This window comes from Medicago truncatula, chromosome 1 (assembly GCF_003473485.1).
Source record: "Medicago truncatula cultivar Jemalong A17 chromosome 1, MtrunA17r5.0-ANR, whole genome shotgun sequence".
Taxonomy (NCBI): Eukaryota; Viridiplantae; Streptophyta; class Magnoliopsida; order Fabales; family Fabaceae; genus Medicago; species Medicago truncatula.
In genome coordinates, this window is record NC_053042.1 from 50,902,092 (window position 1) to 50,929,523 (window position 27,432).

General features: G+C 33.0%; 3 protein-coding genes and 1 long non-coding RNA gene across 6 annotated transcripts; 2 read left to right on the forward strand and 2 right to left on the reverse strand.

Annotated features, from left to right (window-relative positions):
- LOC11416201 (cyclin-T1-3) lies at window positions 1-6,676 on the reverse strand. Of its 3 annotated transcripts, none has more exons than XR_005643880.1 (7): window positions 6,423-6,676; window positions 5,364-5,916; window positions 5,148-5,229; window positions 4,794-4,928; window positions 4,358-4,533; window positions 754-3,936; window positions 1-360 (listed from the first exon to the last, which is right to left on the reverse strand). XR_005643880.1 is itself a non-coding variant. In XM_024770471.2 (7 exons), exons 2-7 carry the CDS (start codon window positions 5,909-5,911, stop codon window positions 329-331), a joined length of 1,119 nt encoding a protein of 372 aa, XP_024626239.1. In that variant the 5' UTR covers window positions 5,912-5,916; window positions 6,423-6,673; the 3' UTR covers window positions 1-328. The 3 variants fall into 3 exon arrangements, 1 of the variants encoding a protein (XP_024626239.1); XR_005643881.1 differs by having other exon boundaries at window positions 754-4,213; XM_024770471.2 differs by having other exon boundaries at window positions 754-899; window positions 6,423-6,673.
- Window positions 6,677-11,188: 4,512 nt separating this feature from the next.
- Window positions 11,189-13,526, forward strand: LOC120577928 (uncharacterized). Its single transcript, XR_005643882.1, has 2 exons — window positions 11,189-11,434; window positions 11,685-13,526. It is a non-coding gene; the product is annotated as an uncharacterized lncRNA (long non-coding RNA).
- Window positions 13,527-21,058: 7,532 nt separating this feature from the next.
- Window positions 21,059-22,285, forward strand: LOC11420243 (uncharacterized). The gene has a single exon (XM_003592382.3). It carries the CDS (start codon window positions 21,216-21,218, stop codon window positions 22,002-22,004), a length of 789 nt encoding a protein of 262 aa, XP_003592430.2. The 5' UTR covers window positions 21,059-21,215; the 3' UTR covers window positions 22,005-22,285.
- A 1,183-nt stretch (window positions 22,286-23,468) lies between these two features.
- On the reverse strand, window positions 23,469-27,372 carry LOC11420244 (putative leucine-rich repeat receptor-like serine/threonine-protein kinase At2g14440). The gene is made up of 8 exons (XM_003592383.4): window positions 26,476-27,372; window positions 25,029-25,480; window positions 24,808-24,943; window positions 24,633-24,704; window positions 24,482-24,550; window positions 24,182-24,253; window positions 23,936-24,004; window positions 23,469-23,853 (listed from the first exon to the last, which is right to left on the reverse strand). The coding sequence occupies exons 1-8, from the start codon at window positions 27,090-27,092 to the stop codon at window positions 23,814-23,816; spliced, it is 1,527 nt and encodes a 508-aa protein (XP_003592431.1). The 5' UTR covers window positions 27,093-27,372; the 3' UTR covers window positions 23,469-23,813.
- Between the last annotated feature and the right edge of the window lie 60 nt (window positions 27,373-27,432).

Consider the following 27,432-nt stretch of genomic DNA (forward strand, 5'->3'; position numbering starts at 1 on the left):
TACAAGGTTAATGGTTGACACCTTAGCTTCAACCAATCATTCCAATAATCGCATATTCGAAGCTTCAAATTATTTTCAATTATGCCAAGACAAACATAAAAAAATTAATTATCTTATTTCCAATGACGCCTAGACAAACAACAAAATTAACATCCAAACCAAATAATCGCATATTCCAAGTTTCAAACTCTTTTATGTGCATGCACGGGTAGGATCCAAACACCAGAAACAACACTGATGACCTGTAGTAATTCTACTTCTCAAGTATGTTAAGTATTTAAAATCTACTCTATACTGAAATCATGGTATACAGCATTTCTTCTATCTTCTAAAAGAGCTCCATTAACTGCTGAGAGACATCTGCATCAATGTGAGAATTGATATCAGTAACTAATAAAAGCATATTCAAAATACTTGAGTCAGTCACAAATTTTCAAGACAATTCTCTGACAAGGTGATACAAGATGCCAAAGCTATGGTATAACTTCAAACTAGGACGAATTTCTAAGTTTCAAATGGATAAGTAAAACAGACACTTCATTATAAGATATAATCAAAAGAAATCAGAGGCTTGACCTCAAATAAAGATCCCTTTTTTATTCGAAAAACAAATTGTTCACCTGATAGCTGGTATTTTTTCTGTGCAAGAATTTGACCTAATAAAATATGTTATTCATAAATCTTACCAAACTACAATTTATTTATCTAGTGCTGCTACATGACAATTATAACAAGGAAAGGAGTGTAGTGTACCTTGAAGAACAGATGGGGTTGCCTGAAACTCTTGCCAGATATTCTTATAGGCAGCAAGGTCCATGTTCAAAAACTTGGCAGCAAGGTAAGCAGCTCCAGCAGCAATTTGATGAGGTTTAAATTGAAGCCAAAGAGAGCTACGAAGCCTGCAAAAAAAAAAAAATCAGCTTCAGCAAGGAAACACATCAATACCACTAACATTGCTAAACACAAACAGAGACAATGATACATACATAAGTACACAAACTAACCATTCGAGGCAACACTAAAAGAAGATTCTCTCGGACAACTAAAGCATATGTTGCAACCATGGCTGATCATGTCAGCTATCATAATGAACAGTAATATGAACTAAAAATTGTGAATTGTATTCAACATTCATACCATGTTCCTTACCAACTATAATAGCAGCAACTCAGGAAGAATACTATGCCAAGAATCTGTGTAGGATTGTTGATAAGAGTACCAAACTATTAGCACTATCTTACACACATTTAGAGAACTTATCAGACTTCCAGACCCAACTCTGCTGTGGGAGGCTCTAAACTCCAGAAACTTATGCAATGAAAATATAAGAAAGCATGCATTGAGGGCTGCTCATTCCAAACAAATGAATTTTCGAAGCTAAGGCCAATGCCACCTCTTGTCAAGATTTTTTCTTGGAGAGCCTTGCTACCATGTACATTGGGATACTTATAATGAATGCAACTTATTCCACACACAACAGAATAACCCAAAATCCAACCACTGTGTGGGAATAGGAGAAATTGAACTGTCTATGCCCAAAAGGAAAATACTGAAGCAAAAACCCTCTAGATGACTTGATTACGAAGTATATATGAAAGACACGAGGACAATTTTTCAAGTTCAGTTTTAGAATGATCTTAAAACTTCCCCATATTCCCCTACCACTTTTATTAGGTTCAACAGTAGAGAGATCCGTTTTGTGGCAACAGAACACCGCCACAAGAAAGCCTCCAGATCTGAAATCAGGGGAGGTACAAACTGAGCTAAAAAACCACATGTTGCATCCATCTAAGATACAGACTCCCCTTTCTGAGGTGGAAAACAATTAAATAGAACGGCAGACAAAAAATTTCTCTTTTCCCACCCTCCTTATCATTCAATGCCAAAGCACATGAAAATTATGGAGTACATTACAATACATTATAATATCCAGTGAGTTCATTGAAGGTTCAAGTTGTTATCAATAAAATCCAATACAAGAGAAGGGTAGAGATCAGAAGGGCATCAATTCACAACATAGTAGCACCTGTGCAAAACTACTCTCAAGCAATATAATCATGTTACAATCTACATTGCCAAACCCAGAATAAGAGAGTAAAGAAGGCCACACAGTTCACAATCCATCCAACAAAGATCTTTAAGTACATTTTGAGTATTTGAACTCATAAGGGAGCAAACTCATTTTTTATACACGACTATTCAACTTATTAGACCCTCAATACAAATGCATAACAGTGTGGTACCACCAGTATTGATATTTCATGTTGATGCTGACTCATTTGAAGTATAATACATGTCTACCACTAAATGCCAAATGATGAGATGAAAGGAAAATGTGAGCAGTTTCCAAGTTAAGGCTTGAATTTACAAGACTGACAACATATATTGTGGAAGATAATGTGAATAATATAAACCAGCTACGACATTTATGGATTGGACACAATGGCAAATCAATAACAAATGCATTTCCTGGGTTTTTTTCCTTCCTATAAAATGATTTTTTCTGTAAAAAAAAAAAAAATAGTGCATACATTAATTGATCCAAAACAAAGAAATAACGATATTGACACAACCAGATTTTCTTTTGAAAACAGAAGCACAATTGTGTTCCCAGAACAATTTGAACAAATTTCAAATCTAAGAGGAAGACTACAAAGCATAACATTAAGTATAAGATCATGACACAATCACAGGAAACTACCAAGACACAAATCATTGATTGATAGTGCCAAGCATCTAATCTTTCAGACATCTACTATCAAATGTAAAATACCTATATTTAACCTAATGGCATTTCAGATTTTCAACAACATTCATAATTTTGGCTAAAACTTCGGTTACCTATATTTAACCAAGTGGCATTTCAGATTTTCAACATCATTCATATTAAAACTTCAATTCAAACAGAGGATTATCAAAAACATGGACAACAATATCCAACTATCAAGAATGAATCCCTAGTAATGTTTAAAGTTAAAACAGAATTCAAAATAATTCAATTGTTTTTTCCAATGAAAGTAAATCAAGTATGTAAATGAACAAAGAAACAACTATTTGAACAGGTGGAAAGTGTAAGAGATGGCATTAACAGGACCATCTGAAAGGGAAAAAAAATAAAGGTCAAGCTGTTCAACATTAAACCAGTTTTTTGCCCGGGAACAATTTTGTCCATCAAATCAATTTATAGACCGAAGTAGAAAGTTTCCTTCAATTTTATTTTAAAAAAACACAAACACAGCCATCAGGCAGCAGAGGGTCTATTTTTATTTTTATATAAAAAGCATTCCTGAAGCAGAATAAAAACCCATTTTCCTTCCTACTATTGTTGTCAAATAGTAGTGCTATTGTGTGGCAGAATTTGAACAAATCTCAATTGTCCCACAACACACTATTATTTAGCACAAAGCATTGTCAAATAGCGGCAAGATAGCACAGTAGCATAGAGGAATTTGAACAAACTGCTACTTTCTGCAAACCGCAATTGACAACTCTGCTTCACAACATAAATTGACTCTGGTGGAAAGGAGTGGTTTTGATTAATGAGTTATGAGTTACGAATAACCAAAACTCGTTTATGACAACCATAGACCGGAACCATATTTGAAATTCATACTGTCAGCTTATTTTTGGTTGGCTTTTGAAACAAATTATTTATCATCTTCATGTCATCCAGGTCACTAAAGCTTGTCGTCAGCCCTGTTTGGCCAACTGTAATCAGCACAAACAACAACACAATGAGGGTTTAACAGAAAATATCTGTTGGGGGCATAGGGCTCCTAGTTTAGCCCAAAGAAAAATAGGGTCATATTCATGGTAAAGCAATCCATTAACATCAGCAATTCAACTTCACATGTAAAACAAAACTTTCCAAGAACAGCATATCAATCCGCCAGCTAAGAATATCATACAAGCCAGCATGATAATCTTGTGAAGATCCTGCAATTATATGCATGCCAAAACAATCAATATCCCATGACAAATAACTACACAGAGAAGTTGGGCTATTGAAAAATACTGTGAATCAACATTATTTTGGACCAAAATTTTGGAGGGCCGCCAAGGGATCTTCCTTATCGACAAGATCTCCACACCTCTAGACATGATAATTTCTTGAGATTTATCACTCAATGCCCCATGTTCTGTTTCCTAGACTAGGCTTTCATTCAAGTCACTCGTTAGATAACTGGCTAGTCAGAACCAATAAAAGGGATACCTGAATAGGGCACCATCACCAGCTCAGAACATCACATACAAGTTTCATTTGAGTGGAACTAATTTTACCCTCAGAGATAAACGGTATAAACAAACATCACTGCTGCAATCATAAAGTTGTAAGATTTAAAATAAGAAAACTTACCCTTCACTGACCAAGTTTAACGCCATATTCACCAAAACGGTCTTTGAAAGACCTAATTTGTTCAGAACAGATGTAAGAGGTGCGTATGGATGCTGTACACCGAGTTCAAAATTTAGAGTAGTGAGTATCAACTGTTCAGCTTCAAGCACCCGTTCACGATACTGTTCAAACCAATCCTGTAGAAAACACAAATCAAGTCAATATCAATGAAAATTACAACCAAAGTTTGACGAGTATCAACCGATAACAAGAGGTATAAGGATTATGGATCAATCCAAGAGAAATGCTGATTTATTTGAACTGACATTATATTCAATAATTGTACCCATCTTGAACTTTACAGTGATTCAGCATACATAGTCATGGGTAATTTCATAAACATAACAAGCATAGTACAAAAGAGGAAAGAATTTAGGGTAGTTTGAAGTATACTCACAACAGGAAACCAGTAGGATAAGAAAGCAAAATCTTGTTTGTGTAAGAGTTCACTGGATGTTCTCAATACGCTATTCAAAGGGCATGGAGATTCTTCAGACTTCCCAGCAAGAAAAAGAGCAGCAGTAGCTATCAACTGCAACAGAGATCAAAATTAATAAAAACACAGCAGACCATTCTTAAGTTAATTGAAATAAAATACATAGCACTAACACCTTCATAGATATGAGCAACAAATTTTTTTTGAATTTTCTAGTAGTAGAACAAATTGCATGCATGTTGTAGTTCTAACTGAAACATTTCGTAGGAAAAGTAAAGCATGAATTTAGAACTAGGGCAGAGTTAAAAAACTCACAAATCTGTCATGGCAAGCATGCGATCGCCGAACAAAAAAACGGTGGCACAGAACCATGGATGTCCCAATGGTAGTTTGAGGCCTGTAAACAAACATGATACAATGTTAGCTTAACAATAAATTAAAACTAATCCACAAAACAAAAACATAAAAAAATATAACTAGTTGAATCTCCTAAAATGACTATATCCATGTGACTAGCAATGTGAATCTTACATCTCAAGCCTTGTTCCGAGATTCTGAAGGAAGGCACAATAAGAATACCGCAAGTGTGTTTCATGAAGCACATCAATGCCATCTTTTCTTGATGGAGAGTTTCTATCAATATCATCCCTTGACATAAAGATAGGCTTATCATCATCAAATATAGAGAAATCGGGCTTCAGGCTAGCTGAGGTAGAGTTATAAGCAATGGATCTTGCAGGATAAGCTTGAAAATTGCGGGATGAAGGGATACTGTCATAGACTGTGGCTGGAAGAGTGAACTTCTGGCTTTCTCCACGAACAGGAGCTGAATATTTTCTCTTCTTCAGAGATGACGAGGCAACATTGGCATAATTAGAATAGTCAGCATTGCATTGGTTGAAGTTGCCACCATAGTAGCCAAAGTTGGCCTGATTGTGATTGTCATAGTAGTTGTTATAATTCCTCTGATTATAATGGTTTCGGCTTCTTTTCCTATCAGTGTTGTTTCCATCATAGGTGGACCGATAACCACCGTTTAAATTACAGTCTTCAGCTTGAAAATTCCGAACAAAAGACATAATTCCTGCAAAATCATATAACCCAACAAAATTATAAATACAATTAAAAACAACTATAATCTCTCCTACATAACGTTAATGAAAACACACATAACTTTTCCATTCAAATAACATTCATGTGCTGCAGAAAAATACAGGACATTACAATTTCACCATATGCCTCCAACAACCAATGATCGATTATAAGAAAGGGGCAAAAAAAAAAAAAAAAATCACTGTAACAGATTCAGTATATAACAAGTCCAATTAATATTTAAAATAACTAAGTTTTTGATATATCAATTAATAAACCATCTACCTAATTATACAATGTTTAGGATTCCCCACAAATTTACCACCAAAAAGCACACAATTTCAGCATGAATTGCAGCATCTGATTCCATAACGATCGATGAAAAAAACAGATAAATCAAAGATGGAGTTTTACTGGTGTGTGTGAATTATGAAATCAAACAATCAGAAAATTGAAACAAATTGATGATGAGATGATAGGATATGGAAGATTGCATACCTGAGGAAGCAGCGAAGTGGATCTGATGAATTGATCGATCGAGATCGGTGATTGGAATGGGAAAAGGGGAATTAGGGTTTTGAAAAAGAAGGGGTAGCTTGTATTTCAAGGTCAGAAAAAGGAAAGTAAATATGGATTAATCTAAAACGGCAACGCATTATCCACGTTTTAAAACTTGGGTTAGGTTTAGTTGGTAATTCATGGCCCATCCCACCCTTCATTTACTAACTCTTTTTTATCTTTGGATATATTCATTTCTCACTTGAGTTTCTAAATGTGATTCTTCGAGTCTAGCTTCTTTTGTTATACTCGTGGATATATATCTAAATAAAGGATTTTTATTTTGAAGGATGACAATTTGATTTACAAAAAACTCTAGATTTGGATTCTTTAAGGGTGTGTTTCATTTGCTAAAAAATAAATGACATGACATGACAACTTCAGTTGTATGGTGTTTAATTTGTAAAATTGTTTATGGGACATGACAAACTGGAGGTAGGTGACAAGACAAAAACTAAATTTTTTTCTCTCATTAAAACCTAGTACAACTTTTTGTCTCACGTGTTAGTTGTCTAAAATACCAAAATAGTCTTTTGTACATAAAAATTGTATAAGATCAAAAATTATTCAATATCGTAAATGTTTGTCATGTGTCGTTCTGCCTTGTAATGTGTTGGTCTCTCTTGTGTTGTTTTGTCCAATGCTTACTATTTAGCGGTCAAATGCAACCTAAGTAATATAATTTTCAACTTTTTATGTATTTAGGCAAAAAAAGAAAAGGGGGAGGGGGTATTTTTGTCTTTACAACATATCGTAAATGCACTTGCACACTTAACATTTTCTCTCGCTTAACAAACTTATGATGCCTAAATGCAGGACATGTAAGAAATTGCTTTAGGCAATCCAAATCTGAAAAACTGATGCTAAAATTAAAATCGTGTTCTTGCGTTATTTTAGTAGTCATCATAACCAGTTACTCAACTAGTTAGAGTTGTCCTAAGTTTTACTCAAATGGTAAACTAAGTTAATAACTCAAATGGATTCCACCCTTTACATATTCATTCCCTTGTTTCTTCCTCTCTTTCTTCTACACACGCTTGTTGCAAACTTCCAATAACCGGTGTGTAAAAGCTCCTAACATGACATTGACAACTTTTAATTGCAACTAAAGAGAAAAAACATTGTAGACGCTACTAGAAGAGAACATAAATCTTTTTATTTTCTTGTCACATTCAATATATCGAAATAATTCAAATATGTAATATACCTAAGCTAACATTAATCATGCATATGCAAGAACAATACAAAATATTGACAAATATGAATCATTTTATTTTGGCTGAAGATATTTATCGAATTTGTGTAGGTAATTTTGATCTTCCTATAAACAATACTTTAAAATTATTAAAGTCTAGTTACTTACTTGGTATTTGATGGGGAGTAACGATTTCAAGCTAGGAACCAAACTTGGCACATGCAATTTATCACCTTTGTCCCATAACTTATTGAGTTGACAATCTTGTCATTTTTGTTTTCTTCGTTGTTAGGCCTACCAAAGTGTTTTTACTTCACCCTTCTATATAAGATTTGGATACCTAATCTTTGTTCCTAGTGATATTTGTTGGGTAAAAGTCAAATGTATTAGTATCAAATAAATAAATATATAGATTTAGATCAATGGTTGACATTTAATTAATTCTACCTTGCTTGAAAACTTCATAAGTGAGAGAATCAAACTACAGAAAAATGATCATTCTATTCTTAACATTGGCTTCAATTTCACAAGTGGTGCTAACTTCACCCTCAATCTCAAGTAGATTATACTTCATATCCTCCAAGTCGTGTATATCAAAGGTCATAGTCTAAAAAGTCTTATACCTAGCTTGAACGGGGAATCAGATTCCTCGTTGTTACAGCAGGGTGTTGTAACTGATCTAGGCCATTCAATTTTAAATTGATGGCTGAGATTATTTTACTGTGTGAAACCGTGATTAAATATGGACCGACTGATCTCATATTTACGTTTGAGATGTGCTACTGCGTGTAATATTTACAACACCAAATCCTAATTCCTTGAACGGAGGCCTAAAACACAACACAAAGTAAGCATGCTAACTAACATAAACTTTTAATGAACTTTTGATTATTAGTGACATATTTAAGTGTTAGAAATACTTGTTGTAAAACTATGGTTGTGATTTGTTTTGCAGAAACTCGTTGTAAAATCATAATTATGTTAAAATCCATAATATCAATATGTTAATATATTAGTTTATTCATCCTTGAACATAAATCATAAAGTAATTATGTCAAAAAGATCTCATTAAAACCTAAAATAAAAATATATAAATTTACAAGAAAATAGCTAGCTAGAAACAATTGTATTGACACTTGTCCAAGTCAAATCATGATTTTTAAACAAAATTAGACATGAATGAACCATCTATTTAATTTTTAAGCACAAAACTTTAAATTAAAAAATCTAAACAAAAACTACAAGTTAATTATGAAAATACAGGGGAAACTGATACTACTAGTATGCAATCAAATGTTTAAAATTTATGATTATTTTATAAAACTAATAAAATCGAACAAAAGAGGTTATAATATAAAATTTCATCAATGGAGAATCAATATCAATGGGAAAAACATACACATATATTTATTAAAAAAAAAAATACACATATAAAATGCTATGAAAAATCGCCAAAAGTTAAATTCTTTCTTCCCCACCATGTATCATACAAAAAAATTGTACTCAATCAAGTAAATTGCAAAAATACAAATATCGACGAATTTAATACCTAATTCAAGGATGAAATAGATGCAACACTAGAGAAAAAAAGAAGAAAAATGCATATAGATCTTATAGGAAAAAAAATATTGACACTCATACCCTGTCATCCTCTGTGAGTTTTCCACTCAATTCGACTACATTTGTCCCATCGATGAGCCTCGTATCTACATGTCCACCCATGCCTTCAAAATGAACAAACCCTAAGTGAAATTGAGAAAATCGGTAAATAGCGATGGAGAAATACCTGTATTGAGAAAATGTAATTGAAAACGTGGTTATACCAAAACTTATGAAAGTCCTTGGTTCAAATGTGTCAAAATCTTTATCGACTTTTGAACGCCGATTTTGCAGTAATAGAGGAAGATGACGAGTAAGTTTCTTTTGCGCGAATTGCAAATTATAATAATAAAAACCTAAATAAAATAAAATTAAAGATAGTCATAATGAAGTGGAGAACTCAAAATAATTTGATGAATGGTTGACACGTGGCAATGAAGAGGCCATTCTCTTATTTCCTTTTATATATAAAGACAAGTCAAAATCTTTATTGATGAAGATATAAAGATTTGGAGAAAAATAGTGAGAGAGTATAATATTTTACACATGTCCCCTCATCACTCTTATCTTTTTCATTCTACTTTGAGTACATCATCTCCATCTCACCCCTAAAATCCTCCTTCATTAGTCTATAGTTCTCTACCTCAATTTAAACTTATGAAAAATTGCCAAAAATTCAATCCATTCTTCCCCACCATGTAGCATAAAAAGCAATTGTACTCAACCAAGTAAATTGCAAAAACACAAATATTAACGAATTTGATACCTAATTCAAGGATGAATAGATGCAACGATAGAGAAAAAAAGAAGAAAAATGTATATAGATCTTATAGGGAAAAAAAAAATATTGACACTTAAAAGTAAAAATGACTAGGTATGTAAATCATACCATGTCATCCTTTGTGAGTTTTCCACTCAATTCGACTACATTTGTCCCATCGACGAGCCTCGTATCTGCAAGTCCACCTATGCCTTCAAAACGAACAAACCCTTGGTGAAATTGAGAAAATAGGTAAAATAGCGATGGAGAAATACGTGTATTGGGAATGTAATTGAAAATGTGGTTATACCAAAACTTATGAAAGTCCTTGGTTCAAATGTGTCAAAATCTTTATCGGCTTTTGAACGCCGATTTCGCAGTAATAGAGGAAGATGACGAGTAAGTTCCTTTTACGTGAAGTAAAAATTATAACAATAAAAACCTAAATAAAATAAAATCAACGATAGTCATAATAAAGTGGAGAACTCAAAATAATTTGATAAATGGTTGACACATGGCAACGAAGAGTCCATTTTCTTATTTTCTTTTTTACATATAAAGATAAGTCAAAATCTTTATTGATGGAGATATAAACATTTGAAGAAAAATAGTGAAAGAGTATAATTGTACACCTGTCCCCTCATCACTCTTATCTTTTTCATTCTCCTTTCAGTACATCATCTCCATCTCACCCCTCAAGTCCTCCTTCATTAGTTTATAGTTCTGTACCTCAATTTAAACTCTTCTATATGCTCCTACCTATAAAAAAATCGCCAAAAATTCAATCCCTTCTTTCCCACCATGTAGCATGAAAAACAATTGTACTCAACCAAGTAAATTGCAAAAACACAAATATTGAAGAATTTGATACTTAATTCAATGATGAATATCGGGTAAAAGAAGTTTTGAGTAAAATAATTTTCGTTAACCTTTTTTTCCGTTGACTTGAACTTAATGAGAAATAAAATTAATTAAGTTTTTTTTTGTTAACTAGTTTTGTGATTAAATTCACACACCTAAATATATAGAAACGAAGAAACTTGTGTTTGAACTCAAGTCCTTGTGTATCAACGTCCATGTAAATATCAACTGAATTGTACTTACAAGACAACAAATTTAATTGTGTTAATAGATAATTATATAGAATATTTGCAAATGTGTTTCATTTGCTCCTAGGGCTATCAAATTTTGTTCCAACAGAAAATGAAGAGTCATATTAATTCTATTAATGAGCTTTCTGAAGTAGTATTTTTATTTTTGGAAGGCTTTAAATGAAATCCATCCAAGCTTGAGTGATTCATCAAACAGAGCATTACAAAGCATTATCAATGACACTCTTGCTAGACAAATCGGGGGGTGTTCATTCATTGAAGCAGGAAAACAACAAAAATATAAAAGGTGACTTTCTATGATGTAGATGAAATACTATAAGCGAAATTATACATGTTTGTTATTGTGTTTCACTGTTGCTATTGCAAGTAATACAAGTGGATCATCTCATTTGATACATTAATTGACCGCACATCATATTATCACTTTTAAAGTTTATCGACATTGTTTTATATATTTGTCTTTCAACCCTGCATTTTATGCTCACTCATAAAACATTGAACCTCATTTCACATTTGTCTCTCTTTCATCCCGACAGTTACTTCGTACACCCTCATCTTTTTAACAGCGGCTATGACGTCGTGTTCTCCGACTATCTCTACCACCACTAAAATCCAAATCAAACAAATCACTAAGAGAAGTTTCACCACCACCATGCTCACAAATGGATGGCGTAGAATTTTGTCAAAAGACTGGCTAACCGTAGCATTCCATGCAAGTGCATTTGCAAGTCCTTTAAATCATGTGTATCCTTAGCTATTTTCTATCTTTTCTTGGTCATTGTTTTCTTGCCCTTCTAGATTCTTTCTCCCCACTTTTTTAATGTGCTAAATGCAAATTGCCTAATCTTTCTATTGAAGTGGCAAGGATGATTGACTATGTAATTAGAAAGGTTGAGGTCTGCACATTATTTTTGTTTATTTATAAATGCAGAAACATGATATATGTGATGAGCAATATACTGAGTTCGTTTTTGTTTATTTTGTGTGCCTTCAAATCTATGAAACATAACTTTGTTGAAAAAAAATCATATGTAGTCTTATCTAAGTGTCTGTGATCACATGTTTTTTGTTGGTTTTGTTGGCTATTGGCTTTGCATGTGCACTTTGAGCTGGACATTTTGGGACAACCATGAATTAATACAACTCACAATATTTGTTTGTCTCTTAACCGGCTATTTAGGTATTGTGTTCACCGGGAAAGTTTTTTGCTGACGTTAGGACCTCAAAAGAATAGTTTGTTACGACATCTCTTTATAAAATGCACATCTTTTTTGAAATACTAGAGACATACTATTTTTCTGATTGTGTTTTGTTTTAGTTAGTTAGTTAGTTGGTCTACCAATTGTGTTGTTTTCTCATAGTTTTTTATATTGTTTTTAGTTCTAATAGTACTATTTATGATTTTGTTTTTTTTGAAGTACCATTTATGATTGATGACAATTGACATAGTAAATGTATACCAATTAAAATCAAAAAAGAATGCATGTCTTGGTTTCGTAGCAAGTTTTTGTAGCATTTCACTACATCTTACATGCTTAGGAATATTACATGAAGAACAATGAGGATAAAGATGATGGACTTCTATGAATGGATAAGATGGTGGAAAATAGAGTTTGATAGGCCAATGGCAACTTTGAGTTGCTGATCCTGTTCTCTCCCTCTCTCACTCTCTACATTTTTGCTAATTTCTTATCCTCACATCTAGCTTTGTTATATGAAAGTCCTCTTCTCCTCCCTTTATATATACATTATCAAATTGCATTACTTTTTTTACATTGGATTGCTTTGTTGTTTGTTACAGTTGAACCCAAAAATCAATTGCAATGTTTGAATGTTTGAATTATTTTGTAAAATTAAAGTCTTAGCAGTTAAAAGTTACAGGACTAGGACTCAAAATAGAAGATGTCTTCTTGAAGTAGTTTTGGATTGAAGGCAAAAGATCACAACTTTTACCTGTAAAATTATGCAGCAAAGGAGTTGGTCAGAATGTTGCTTTACTATTTAAAGGAATTTTTCAAGTTTGCTGCCGCTTTTTTAAATTGTCATGGAGCTGATTCAGTTGTAGAAATTAGCTCATTATGGGCTTATGGCAAGGGCTGAAAGGCATGTTCTAGGAGTAGTGAAGCTTTGCCTCAAATATCATTTATGGATTGGTAATGGTTTGTTAAGGCTATGTTGAATTGAATGATGGATAACACTTGATTATGAAAGGATGGTCTCTTGATGAGGCATCGAAAGATATGCAGAATCCTCCTCCTACTGCATAATCTTTTATATAAATAGTGTTGCATGTTTTATGAAACAATTAGTGTTATTACTGATAATTTATGGTAGACAAGTATCACAATGACTTTTATCAATTTCACTTTATTATGATAGACAAATATTACAATGGCTTTTATCAATTTCACTTTAATTTGTTTGTCACAATTTGACAGTATAAATTAGTCTTTGAATTGTTTAGAGACTAAACCTGTTGAATAAATGAGAATCTAACACATTTTTATTTTTTACATTTCTAGGAAAATCAATGAGGAAAAATGTATTTCAAGAAGAATTAATTATGTAGAAAAAGTTTTGAAGGAATGTGTAATAACATTTACCATACAAAAGAGTTCATGAATATCTATAAAAAAATTACAAGAAGTATTTAAATTTTATATTTTCCCATTTAAATGTTATTGATAGAAAGATTATACTTCAACGTTTGGGATTCTTAATGGAAATTGCAGTAAAATTTCTAATGGTCTTTATTTAATTCATATATTCGCTATTTTATTTTGCTGGTTATACTCTTTTGCTTATTTCAAGCAATTTGAGGTTCATGAACTCTTTTTATTTCATTGTCATTTTATCTATCTGTCGCATGGGTCAAAAGGATTCAAAGGTGAATGTGATAAAGGATTCAGATCACATGGTCATGTTCTCACATACTAAAGATTGCTCACAAATATTATATATGCTTTCATTGTTTTTTTTTGGATCAACAGTTATAAGACCTTCATGGTTCATGCTTATTAGTTTGTGACTTTATAGACGTTGTGTATTGTTTTTTAAAATAAAGGGAGAATGGTGACACTTGATCATGCTTATTGGTTTGTGACTTATTAGTTTGTGACTTTATATATACATCTTACAAACCAATTTATATAGTTGAGTTAGAGACTAAAAAAAATTCAAATATCATATTTCTTTTGAGTTTCGAGTGGTGACCGTTTTCAATTTTGCATCAATGATTTGATAGGCTCAATATTTGAAAGTTGAATGTACAGGACATGGATGTAACCACAATATTTGGATTTTCAAAGAAATCTTAGGCTCATGAGTCAACTTGTAAAGTTTGTGACACGACGTCAATTGAGAAACGATTAAGTTGTTGTCAACTGCAGCGGATTATCCAGGATCCTGAGTCAGGGGTGTAAAAATAATTTATATCGAATAAAGAGATGTAAAAATAATAACTTCATTAAAAAAAAAAGAATTTTTATAATGAATTGCAAGTAATGTTTTTAACTATATATGACCCGTGCGGCAGCTCGGATGGACGATCTAGTATATTATACTCTCTACTAATTGAGTTAAGCTCACGAGGACCGATGCTAATACTATTTGTTTTTCTTTCCTAAACATGTCGCATTTTTTTTTGCGCATGAATTGAAACATAATCTCTTTTTTTTCTTTCTTGAGGGATGAAACATAATCTCATTGTAAACAAATTTTTTATCACTTTATTATACGATGCACAATTTGCTAGACTTGGAGTTGGAAAACATAGCCCTATTTTTTTAAATTACATATCGACCCCTCATTTTTATATTTTATAAATCGATCCCTCAACTTTTAAAATTTTAAATTTGATCCAAAAAATAATTTAAATTATATTTTGGATCACTTTTCATGATACTATCTATAGCCGTATCCTAAAAAAAATTAATTCATAAAAATTGCTCGGCACAATTTATGAATGGATGGATAATTTCATTACTATATTCAAACAACAGTTTTAAATGAAGGGAATTGAAATGACTATGTAAATTGCCTCATCCAAATATTCTCCAAGTGAATGATAGTTTCTTTATAATTGGAGTGTTTTAGTCCCATGTGTTTTTGGCAATCATAGTATCATACTGTAACAAGAACACAAACCATGATTATAATTTATTTATTAAAAGTTTTGAAAGTGTATGAGTCAGTCAACAAATACACTCCCATAGTCTGAAAAAAGTGCCTCTCCCTTTTTATTCCTCTCACGACTCTTGCCTTTGAAAGTGGGATTTGTTTCTTGTTGGTTCATCTTATCTGGATACCTTGGAAGACAATGTAATGTGACGCACTCCTAACAAGCCTAACTTGGTAGTCTGGTTGAAGACGGTTGAGATTTGTCCAAATTATGTTGTGTGGATGTTGTTCCTATTCCATGTCTTCTAACACTGACCAGTCAATGTCCATTTATTCAGGTCTCTGTCATATTGGTAATCACCGGTAATAAAAAAAAAACAAACAAACAAATTGTTAATTGACCAAAAAACATGACATGGGAATTTATTAAATTTGATAAAATTCAATAAGAATATCAGTTAAAAAACTGAAAACTAAATAAAAAAGTGGTGTATGTAGTATCATTTAAACTTGTGTCGATATATGTAATTTATTTATCAATTATCAAATATATCACATCACTCATAGTTGACCAATAATGAATCAAATTAATTTTTAAAGAAGTTGAACCCATTAAATAAGTGGTCATGAGTTCCATCACTTCGTACCTATAACATGTATATTACAATCACATATTTATGAAATATCATATACACCGTAAGTGCAACTCATATATTAAAAGACTTCATGGATATTTGAGTGTTGGACACGAGTCGGAACTCCAATGACCTTCTCCTCTTTATTTAATGTGTATGAGTTTTGCTACTAGACTATTTAAGGAGAAAAAAAACCTCATGTACACCAACAAAATTGAGTTTAGCAAAATTGATTAAATTCTCACAACTATCTGAATCAATGTTTGAATCGCGACTAAGAGAAATATCTATATATTTAATGTCTGACAATATACGTCTCGATTAAGATTACTTTCGATAGATTGAACATATATAAGAAACAAAAACAAAAAACATTAAGATTACTTTCGATAGATTGAACATATATAAAAAACAAAAACAAAAAACATGATACTCATACACCTTTATTCTTATTCTGAAAATTGCATAAGGTTTTAGTAACCATTTTGTTTTGAAGGAAAAGTTTTAGATGTGTATAGGAATTATCAGAGTTATTTATTTTTCAAAAACCTATTTCGATTAATCAGCGATTCGTATTTTCTTACTTACTTATAAAAGAAGCCTAAAATTATGATTTTTTTTGGTCAGGAAAATTATGATTTTAAACCATTTATTTATGTGATCCCATGCAGACAATAAGCTATTGAGTTTTCCTTAAAAAAAAAAAAAAAAAAAAAAAAAACTATGAGTTTGGCTTCTTTCTTGTTGGCCCGTATTTTATTCACTTGTTCATAAAATTAGATCTCAGAAATATTTTCAATATTACCTATGTTAGATTGGTTCGAGTGGTAAAACCTATTACCTACGGTGGTCAGGAGTTCAATTTGTGACTCTTACACATTGGGAAAAATAAATCCAATTATGAATGATAGAAGAGCAGCTCATTTTGTGTAATCGGCTAACAAAGAAAAAAGAAGCAAAATCAAGAATAATCTATTGCTATTACCAAGAATTTAATCAAACTATACAAAGGATTTCACAATTATAAATAATAACAAGGATGCATGGTCGGACACCTTAAAAAAACAAAGTTACAACAGTCTGAGAATCATTTTCAATATTAATTAATACGCTTGAAAATCCACTAACAAAGATTAATTCCAAACTCATAATATTCACACATACAACATCTGTTTCGAATCACACTCAATGAGTGATTTTACCACTATACATATCTCTAGTGCGTCCTATTGTCATCCCTAGCTAGTGTTTCCAATTTGTCAATCATAAGTTAATGAAGAACCAAATCCATGCATGAGAGTGACACAAAGTTTGTAACAGAAGTAACAAACAATAATCAAAATAAAGCCTGGGGCTAAAAATGCAAGGCTAGAAAAATATGACATTTGATTTAGGTAAAGAACATTATTATTAAAAATCCACCTAATTTCAGTCCTTCACAAAACATCCAGATCCAGCTCAGTTTATTTCGTGCACACTAACTTGGATCTTAGTCAAATCAAACAATTACTCTGTCTTTTATTTATTAATAAAACAGCTATGATTGACATGAATCCTCTTTTCTTTAATAGAATTGTTACCTTATTGGTTTATGGTCCCTTCTTCCTAGTACTACAGTTCATCCACATTGGCTTCTTTCTTCTCTGTATAGGTACTATAGTAGCTGTTTATTTCCTCTTAAAATGTGCAACTAGTTTCAGTTCCAACTCCTAAATGTTAGTTCCAAAGCAAGAAAAAGACAAGAAATGTGTGGTCCCTAATTCTCTTAAATCAAACACATGCTTCACTATCCCAATAGCTGAATTAGAAGGTACTATTTAAGTTATTGTTTCATAGCTCTTTACTCTTGTCTGTTACAGACTAAGTTATCTAGTACATATAAGGGCCCTACATGAGTGATACATGTCAAAATCTTGGTTTATTATTTTGCAGACTCGGAGAAGAATTTGCTGCAACGGTGAAAAAGTTTAACCGTAAATAACTAGCTGTAGCTCAGTTGTTGACAATAATAGCTTGAGGAGTTTAAAACCTTGACTTTCCATTCTCATACATGTTGGATAAAATCTTCTGAATTAAGGTCTTAGTCCATCCACTAGTATTAGAATATAGGTTTTGGACTATTTCAACCCCACAAGTAATTTTTATGTTACTTGGTTACTACTCCTATTTTAAATTTTAAATATAAATAAAAAGTCTAATATATTTAGATCGGATACATTTGATTGTTTCAGACCTAAGTAAGTACTATAGTTAGTTAGTTAATACTAATTTATAGTTATTGTAAAAGGAATCTTTCATGAAGCCTAATATGTTTATGTGGTGAGAGTTCCCTTGATTAATCTTACACTCCAAAATTTGTATATCGAGTATGGTGTTTTGACAATGAGTGACTCACCATGAGAGACTTGGCGACCAAACAGTTTTCATCTTTACTTTACAAAGCAGTTCCCTCGATTAAGCATGTGTTTGCTTTAACGGTGAGTTTAACATTTCCGTGGTGAAAAACCACATTGCCACAGAAGCTTGATTTTGGAGCTTCTTTAAATTGCAGTAAAAGAGCCATAAACGTGCGTTTGGTGACGGAAATTAAACGCACAACTAAACACATACTAAGTTTCATGTAGTTGAGTTAAACAGGAAAATCTTGAGATGTCCTATTTCTTAGAAAAAGCAAGAGATGATTAACCTCACATGAAATTTATTGAAATTGGCAGGAGTATCTGTGGTTGCTAAAGATTTACATAATGACACAGTAGTACTATAAATTAATGAGAAATCACATGTTTAAGTTTTTTTGTTATGTTTTTGTTTTTTTTATCACACTGCTGTCATATAACATTATTGTCGAGTTCAATAATAGTCTAAGGCAGGACCACACATAGTTCAAGGATAATGTACTTATTAACAAAAGTAGCCAATAAGTAATAATTGAAAGATTTACTCCAATGTTTATTAGCTGTCAGGAACTAATTAAGAACCTGAACAAATCTTAACGAAAGTTTTTCTAAGAGATGAACATGATACACACAACTGGTTTTTCTTTGTTTAGAACAATGTGACCAACTTCTATAGAGGATGTTTTGGTCATTTCATAAATATCTCCAATCTTTAACCTCAGTTGTCACATGGTTAGAAATTATGGTCATGTGGCCACATGCTTAGGACTTCTCCATGTTAAATCCCTGCATGCAGGGGGAGTCATATTAACAATCTTATTCCTGTCCTTTGACTAAGCAAGAGAAAGGGAATCCTAATTAAGCTTATTTGTTAATTATGGTTTAATATAACGTAATCTCCTTGTCTTTTGTGATGTGTGTACTTCTTTAATGCACAGACCATTGAATACTTTCTAAGCGATCTTAGACAGAAAGGCATATATACATTCACTTGATCTCCATAATGTTAAAATAAAATTGACTTTGTCTGTAGTCTTTTTTTTTTTTACTACTTAAGCTTAAGCAGTTGAGAGGATTCAATGTTTGTTATATATTTTTAACCAAACTATTTTCTTTTGACATTTCAAATTTATGTTTTAGGACTTTGTTTTAACTCTACCTATCTCTTACTGCTTTATAACTGTTGTGAATTCGGTTCAAATTTCACACCAATATAAACTATGATGTGTGGAGCAGGTATCAATGGCAACCAACAACCAAAGTAAACCATAAGCAACAACAATAATATAGACCTAGTCTATAAACCAAGTGCATAGCAAAACCACAATCTAACCAAAGGATAAACAAGATAAAGAGAGTAAAAGAAAAAAAATAACAACACCAAGAAATGTTCACCCAGTTCGGTCCAACAATGACCTACTCTGGAGGAGAGATTGATCTCTCCAATCCACTATCAATGAGTTCTTACAAAGAGATACAAATGGGTTACAAGAAATTAGCTTCAACAAGCTCACAAAGAACAACCCTAATTTCTACCCATTTTTCCAATCTCACCAATGAACAAGACACTCATGATTTTCACTCTCCCAAGGCATTTACAATTATTTCCCAACTCTAGAATCTAACCCCCAAAAGAGAACCAACCCTTAGTCTTTGATTTCACTAAGGATCTTCTCTTTTGGTTTCACAAGACTCACTAAGTTGCTCACAAAAGACTCTCCAATCATGTGTTTCCCAACCCATGAATCTTCCCCAAAAGGCACCATTTTCCCAAGAGCCCCATCTTTTGGTTCTCCAAGATTCACATCTTGAAGCTTTGAACCTCACCCAAAGACCCTCAACCTTTAGTATCTAAAACCCTAAAAGTTCCCTCCTTTGGTTTCCATGAGATTCACCAAGCTTACCCAACAAATGGGTCATGAAGTGCTTAAATAGTGTTCAGAAAAACGCAGCATCGTGCCACGTTTCGAGCCCATCGTGCCACGTTGGAGCAGGTGATACTACACCTTATCCGTCTGAATCGTGTCACGTTCCTCCTGAATCGTGCCACACTCCTCCTAGATCGTGCCACGATTTTTCCAGTGACAACTCAAACCTGAACCATCCAATCGTGCCACGTTGCACTGCAAACGTGCCACGATTTTTCCAGACTTCACCATCAATTTTGAGTCAATTTTCAACAATAACTATTCTAACATGCAAGTGGCATTGACCATAGTACCACACTAAATCTAAGAGAACGTAAGTACATAATTATTTAGGTTGATGCAAGGCCAAAAATAACCATAGCAAATATTGAAAAAAACTGAAGTCTCGCATTAAAAAGAGTGACACATTCACCTTACAAGCTAATTTTTTAAGGATAAATTAGTCCAAATATAAAAATCTAATACGATATCAGAGTCTATCATGAGTCGCTCATCAAATTATCCACGTGCCAAATTCAATAGGGTTGAATGCGAGGGGTGTATTAGGAAAACCCAAAAAATTATTCATCTGCCATTTTAATCTTGACCATTTATTGCTTATATCTTGATTATGGAATATGATTTAATCTGATGGTTGTGATTTATTTCTCTCTCACATTAAGAAAGCCATCTCACTCTCTTGTGTGTGAGTGCATAATATAAGATGCATACACATGTATTTTAGAGTTTAGGCTTGCTTGAAAAGAAAATAGCTAATGAAAAGCTTTTGTCTTTTACTTCCCAAGGCATACATGTGCTGTCCCTATATTCTAAACAGAACCATAAGTCACTTGTTTCTAGTTAACCAGACCATTTCATTTTTATAATCTCACATTTCTGACTGTTAAAAAGGAGGGAGTAATAAAAAATTGAATGTAACATAACATTAAACCACTTTCTTCTCCTTTTATAAACCATCACAAGTCTCATGCATATGATAGAATCTCTCAATGTCCTCTCATCTCTCAGTACTCACAAAACATCAAAAATTTAACATGGTCTCTCTTGAACCTGAACCTGTTCAAGGTAATAACCTTAGATCTAGTGATGCACCTACTAGCCCTAGAATATCTTTCTCAGCAGAGTTTCTAGATGAAAACAACTTCATCTCTATTAGTCCAAACCCTCTTTACAGAACAGAAAGAGATCAAGAGAAGGAACAACATGAAAAAACAAAGAACACAGATCAGTTTGAGTTTCTTTCAAACATCAACATAAGTGACAAAAACACAGTTTTATCAGCTGATGAACTTTTCTTTGAAGGAAAAATCCTTCCCTTTTGGCAGATGCAACATCTAGAGAAACTCAACAAGATCAACCTCAAAGAAGAAGAAGAGGAGGAAGTGATTGAGGTGGTAGTGGACAACAAAGAAGATAATAATAATAGTAGAGTAAATTGGTTTGTGGATGATGATCCATCACCAAGGCCACCAAAGTGCACTGTTTTATGGAAAGAGTTACTAAGGTTGAAGAAACAAAGAGCTTCTTCTTTATCACCATCTTCTTCTTCATCATCTTCTTCTTCGAATGGGAGTTCGCTCGGTGATGTAGCTGCTAAAGAAGGTTCTAAAAACAAAGAGAATCAGCATGTGAAGAGGATAAAGAAAGGGTTGGAGAGAACAAGATCAGCTACTATTAGAATTAGACCAATGATTAATGTGCCAATTTGTACACAGATGAAAAACAGTGCTTTGCCTCCACTATTTCCACTCAAGAAGGGCAAAATATTAGAGAGGTAAATTTCAAACAAAGTTCAAAGATTATGCAGTTCAAGTTTGATCCTCAGGGTTTTGAAATAAGGTTGTTTATTTTGTTAATTTGTTTTATTTGTTTTTAATTATTTCAACAAACTATGTTAATGTTGGATTTGTAGAATAGGTGTTAATTTTGTACCAAAAAAAAAGAGAATAGGTGTTAATTTGGATGGATCTGAGATATTATTAGAATGTAAATTCTGACTTGTATAATCATTGGATTGTGCATGCATTGCATTGTGGTTGAGATCACTAGATTCCAATAATATACTTCTGCTAAGAAGGAGAAATTTCACATGATGAATGCAGAGTTTCTCAGCATGTGAGTCCCACATGATGATGGGCATCTATCAGCCACTAACATTTCATCAGAGGATGCTATATCAATTATCAATGAGTGGTAAGACTTTCTAGGGAAATAGAATATACAGAACTACATTTTAAAAATTGATTCCAACGGCTCAATCAATTGAATAAGCAATTATTTGAATGGATCGATGGCAATTTCATTCAAATTTAAGCAGTTTAAAATAGTTGAATCGTGATCTAGAGATTTCGTCAGTTTGATGTCTGGTTAAATTTGAGGGTACACCTAACCAAGTCAGTTCATTTTGAAGATGTCTAAGCTTTTGATTTGAAACACAAAAGTTGTTAGCCACATGCTCTTTAACATTAACCGGAAGAGAGTTCGGTGTCCAATATCATCACAACACTGACACATGTAATTACATTCTATTAATTCATTTGTTAAAATTATTACAGTTGTTGACATATGAGTGTCGTGTGTGTGTGTCTATGTCAATGTGTGTGCTTCATATGTCACAAGTAACAATTATTTTTGCATTAGAAATGTAAACAGTAATCGATTGGCTATAACTAAGAGTATACGATTGAATGAAGTTTGATACATTAACATCAGAACAAAGTTAAAAGAATAAAAAGGAAGCTAACATCAGAGAAGTATGCAGCACAAAGGGTTAGTTTTAGGGATGGGTCGGCATATAAACTAGGTTTGCTCATATGCATGGCCTTAAATTTAAATTCTAATCATTGGGATGTGACTTGTAAGGAATATTTTTGTCAATCACTTTAAATGACTTTATTTTAATGAATAAAATGGTTTATCTTTACTCACAATTGGAAAATTGATCATGTATAAAGGCATTTTTGTTTAAGATATTTTCAGAGTGAAATACATTTTGTTTTATTCTGCTAAATACTCAGCTTCTCTTCCCTTTCATTCAATTTGAGGATATGGAATGAAATTCATATTCTTTTCACTCCATCATAAAAATATTCGATAAATTGGTAGCTTCTTTTTTTCAAGTCAATTCTATTTGTTCTATCAGATTCCACTTCAATCTGATCTTCATCACTTGTTCAAACACATTCTGAGTTTTCTAAGATTATATGAGGAAGTACATTGGAACCTGACAGAACATGAAATGATTATGAAAAATGACAAACAAAAAAACAGCATTAAATTTTTTAATCAAATAATAAATAATGCCTATACAATGATATGCAAGATACAAATTCACAGAACATTCCAACTTTCAAGGAACTGAGAGCCAAAGTTGAAAGAATCTGTTCCACTAATATGAAAGTACACTCCAAGTCAAAAACAATAAAGCTGTATGCTCTACAGCGAGAGAAGGTTGAATTGAAGTTTGATCTTCGGTTTACGAGTTGAAAACGAAGAACTTCCACCAAAATCAGAACAATCTAAGCACAAAAAAATCTTGAAGAGAAAAAATTCTTTATCTCTACCATAGTAGGGACTAAGCAAATCCCTCAAGGTGCTGGAGGTGACAAGAAATTGTTTCCGGAAGTTCTGTTGGTAAATATATGCATAAGTCAGAAAGCCAACAATTGTAGAACTCATGATGGCAAGGTGAAAAGGTTTACTTATTTACCTGATGCTCAGTCCTGGTTTAAGGAGATTTGCCGGAATTTGACCAGTTAAATTGTTGTTTTGTAAAAATCTGCTTACAACAAAATACCACGAATCAATTATCGTGAAACTTAATTAGTTATTAACAATTTCAGCTCTGATGCTCCCTAATTTAAACAAGTATGGTAAGATTATATGTATCACTCATATAATGATACAGTACATAATAATCATAATGTATAAGTAGCTTCCGGCCACAATCACTTACACTTCTTTTAAGCTGCTGATGTTCCCTAGGGATGAGGGAATCTCTCCACTGAATTGATTCTCTTCCAAGTGCCTTAAAACACAATAACAATATTCAAATACAGAACTCCATGAATATATTTATGTCAGATTTTAAACATTTAGATGTGCTATAAAACACTACTGTAGAAGTTACTTGATGACAAAAAGAAGAGTTGACTAGAATATGTGTTTTCATTGAATGAAAAAATTGTAAACTGGCAACATTCAACAATGTTATTAAAAATGTGCTACGAAGATAAACCATCATAGAAAAACTTACAATGTCTCCAACATCGTTAGTGAACTGAGGTTAGGGATCTGTCCAGACAAACTGTTATTCCCAAGCCAGCTGCAAAGAAGAAATACCTTAAGGATCAAAAAAATTAAATATTACATTTCATGAACCGATATGTTTCAACCTGAGAACCTACATGTTAGTGAGAGCTGTCATATTGGCAACAAAAGACGATAAAGATCCTGAAAGATCCATACTTGTCAAATTTCTGAAAACAACAGGAAATCATGAGTAAGCAATTCATTTAGACAGCACATATAAAATTGAAAGGGAGCATACACTAATAACTAACTACTCAAATCTGAGCTTACAAAGTCACTATACGGATACGGAGCCCTTCGGAGCATGTGATACCGGTCCATGAGTATTGCCGAGGCACGCAAGGATCACCACTCCAATCAAGTGGAGGATTTCGGAGGCTCTCTTTTACCCTTTGCAAAGCAATAACTGTCAAGAAGAGAATGTTTCCAATATCAAAACCTCGCATGTTCACGATTAAACAAGCAAAGAAACAAGGAATCATAAGCCATACCGTCTCGAGTGGAAGTTCTTCCTCCAAGAGACAGCACATTAAAGACTTCGCCGGCATTAATTAAGGGGCCCAAGGATGAACTAGCAGATGGAGTCAAAGTTATTGTTGTAGGACCAGAAAGAGGCCATTGGTTGGCAAAGACAACAACGCCTGAAGCGATCGCATTCAAATCACGGTAATAATGCACACCATTTACACTTATGTTAAAAATTCTTGATCCAGCAGTGTTGTCAGCAAAGTATAGAGCGATGTAGTATTTGGAGCTTGGAAGTGACGCGGTAGGCCATCTCAATTCCAAGGATTCTAATTGTTCAGATCCTAGATGTGTTTCAAATACTTTTGAAGGTGGAAGATTCCAAAAGCCAGAAACAGAAACATTCTCAGTGTTTGCTTTGGTTGAATTACTCTGTCCAAATGGCTCCCAGATACGGTCAAACTGATCATCAGGATATCTGATAACAAATAATCATAAACCCAAAATTAGAGGTTACTAAAAAAGATGAACAAGGAAATGATTTTTTTTTTTTTTTTTGAGGAAAAACAAGGAAATTAAGCTATGTAATGTAAATTTAATACAACTTAAACATTTAAACTTCTAATATTATGTTATGAAATTAATTAATCCATATAATCCTCTTCAAATATCTCATATGCTGTAACAATATAAAACATTTTTTTAACAAAAATTAAGCGTGATTTAAGTATTATATATGATTATTTATCATGTTTTTATTTCAATTTAAAAAAATGTATTTTATAGTGTCCGTACTTTAAAAAAGAAAATTAAACCCTACCCTCTCTTCCCCTTCTAAATCCCCCATCCAAACACACCCTTAGACTCTATTCTTAAGGATGCTATTATGCTGAAATAAGCTGAAAACCACTAATGAACATGTCATAAGTTGCTTCTATAAGCTCTCCCAAATAGTCACACAACAAATAAGCTCATATTAGTCAATTCAAACATGGTCTTAGTCACGTCTAAAGATTTTATCCCTGAAATTGATAAATTTTAAAAGGGTCTCGAAACTGAAGATCCTCAATCATGTAACCCTCCCTTAAAAGCTAGTTATTATCAAGGGAGAAGAACCAAGCCACTTAAATTCTCCACCGAGCATCCCATTCTACTTGATTAGATTTAGGAATTATACCCAAGCACCTATCAGAATCATTTCGTTAATTTTAGAAATTAAACTATCAATTTCAAGTCAAAATACTCTATTAGGTTAGAATATAATTAGTTGAGGAGAATTTCATGGTAAAACACTAAAAAAGAATAGCATAGGATAGGACAACAAAAACTTAGGAAATTTTACAGATACAGTATAACCACAACTAAATGATAATGATCTATATTCTATATATCTACCAAGTACCAACCAAATAAAGATTAATATCATCAAAACTTGACAAAAGTTGAAGAAAACAGTGTCCAAGTCCAACTAACCTTATGCTTGGTCCGGAGTAACCAAAGCTATTTCTAGCAACCAAACCAATAGCAAAGTTGTTAAAATCAGTGGTATTATACAAGGAATCTCCAAGAATCAAAAACTCCAAAGCAGAAACAAACGGGTCAGAATCCGTATAACTATTCGACCCGATACAAAAACTCATAAACTTCCCCACAGCCAAAAATACCCCTTCATAAAAACTCGAGTTTCCATTAGCATAATCCACCGTAGTATTCACCACACTCCATAACGTTCCATCAATGATCTGATCAAACACCGGCGGCGTAGGATGATCAACACCGTTGACTCCACCGTAGAAATAAGTAGTACGTATCATATATTTTGCACCGCGATACACAGGAATATTGTAGCAGTGTTTTTTAACTTGGAGAGGGAATGAACGAAGGGTTTTGAGAGTTGGGAGAAGGACTTGGGTGGTTATGTTTTTGGGTGTGCCGGTGGTGATGAAGTTTGAATCGGGAAGCCATGTACGGTTGTTGATTTGGGTTGTTGTGAGGGTGCCGCAGTTGATGAGGAAGCCTTTGGGGGGTGTTTGAGAAAAAGAGGGGGTGTGGAAAGAGATGAAGAGAAGGAGGAAGAAGAGGATGGACATGGTTGAAAATTTTGGAGAATAAAGAGTAATAGTAAGTTAAGTTTGTTATGAAAAGGTGTTGAGGAAAGAGAATTTGGAGAAGGAGTGGGAGGGAGGGAAGAAGGAAGGAAAGAAAAGAATAATTAATGATGACGCGGGAAACTAACTGGTCAGAACAAAGACAGGTTCAAAGGACAGAACAGAATTGGTTTTTCATTGTTGCTTTGATTTTGTTTGATTTGGTTACCGTTGGTTGGGTTGGGTTGGGTTGAAGGGTGATGAAGGACGGCATTTATTTTAGTGGGATGGGCAAAGACTAGTTCACTTTGACTTTTGCTTGTTTGATTTGGTTGGCACTTGG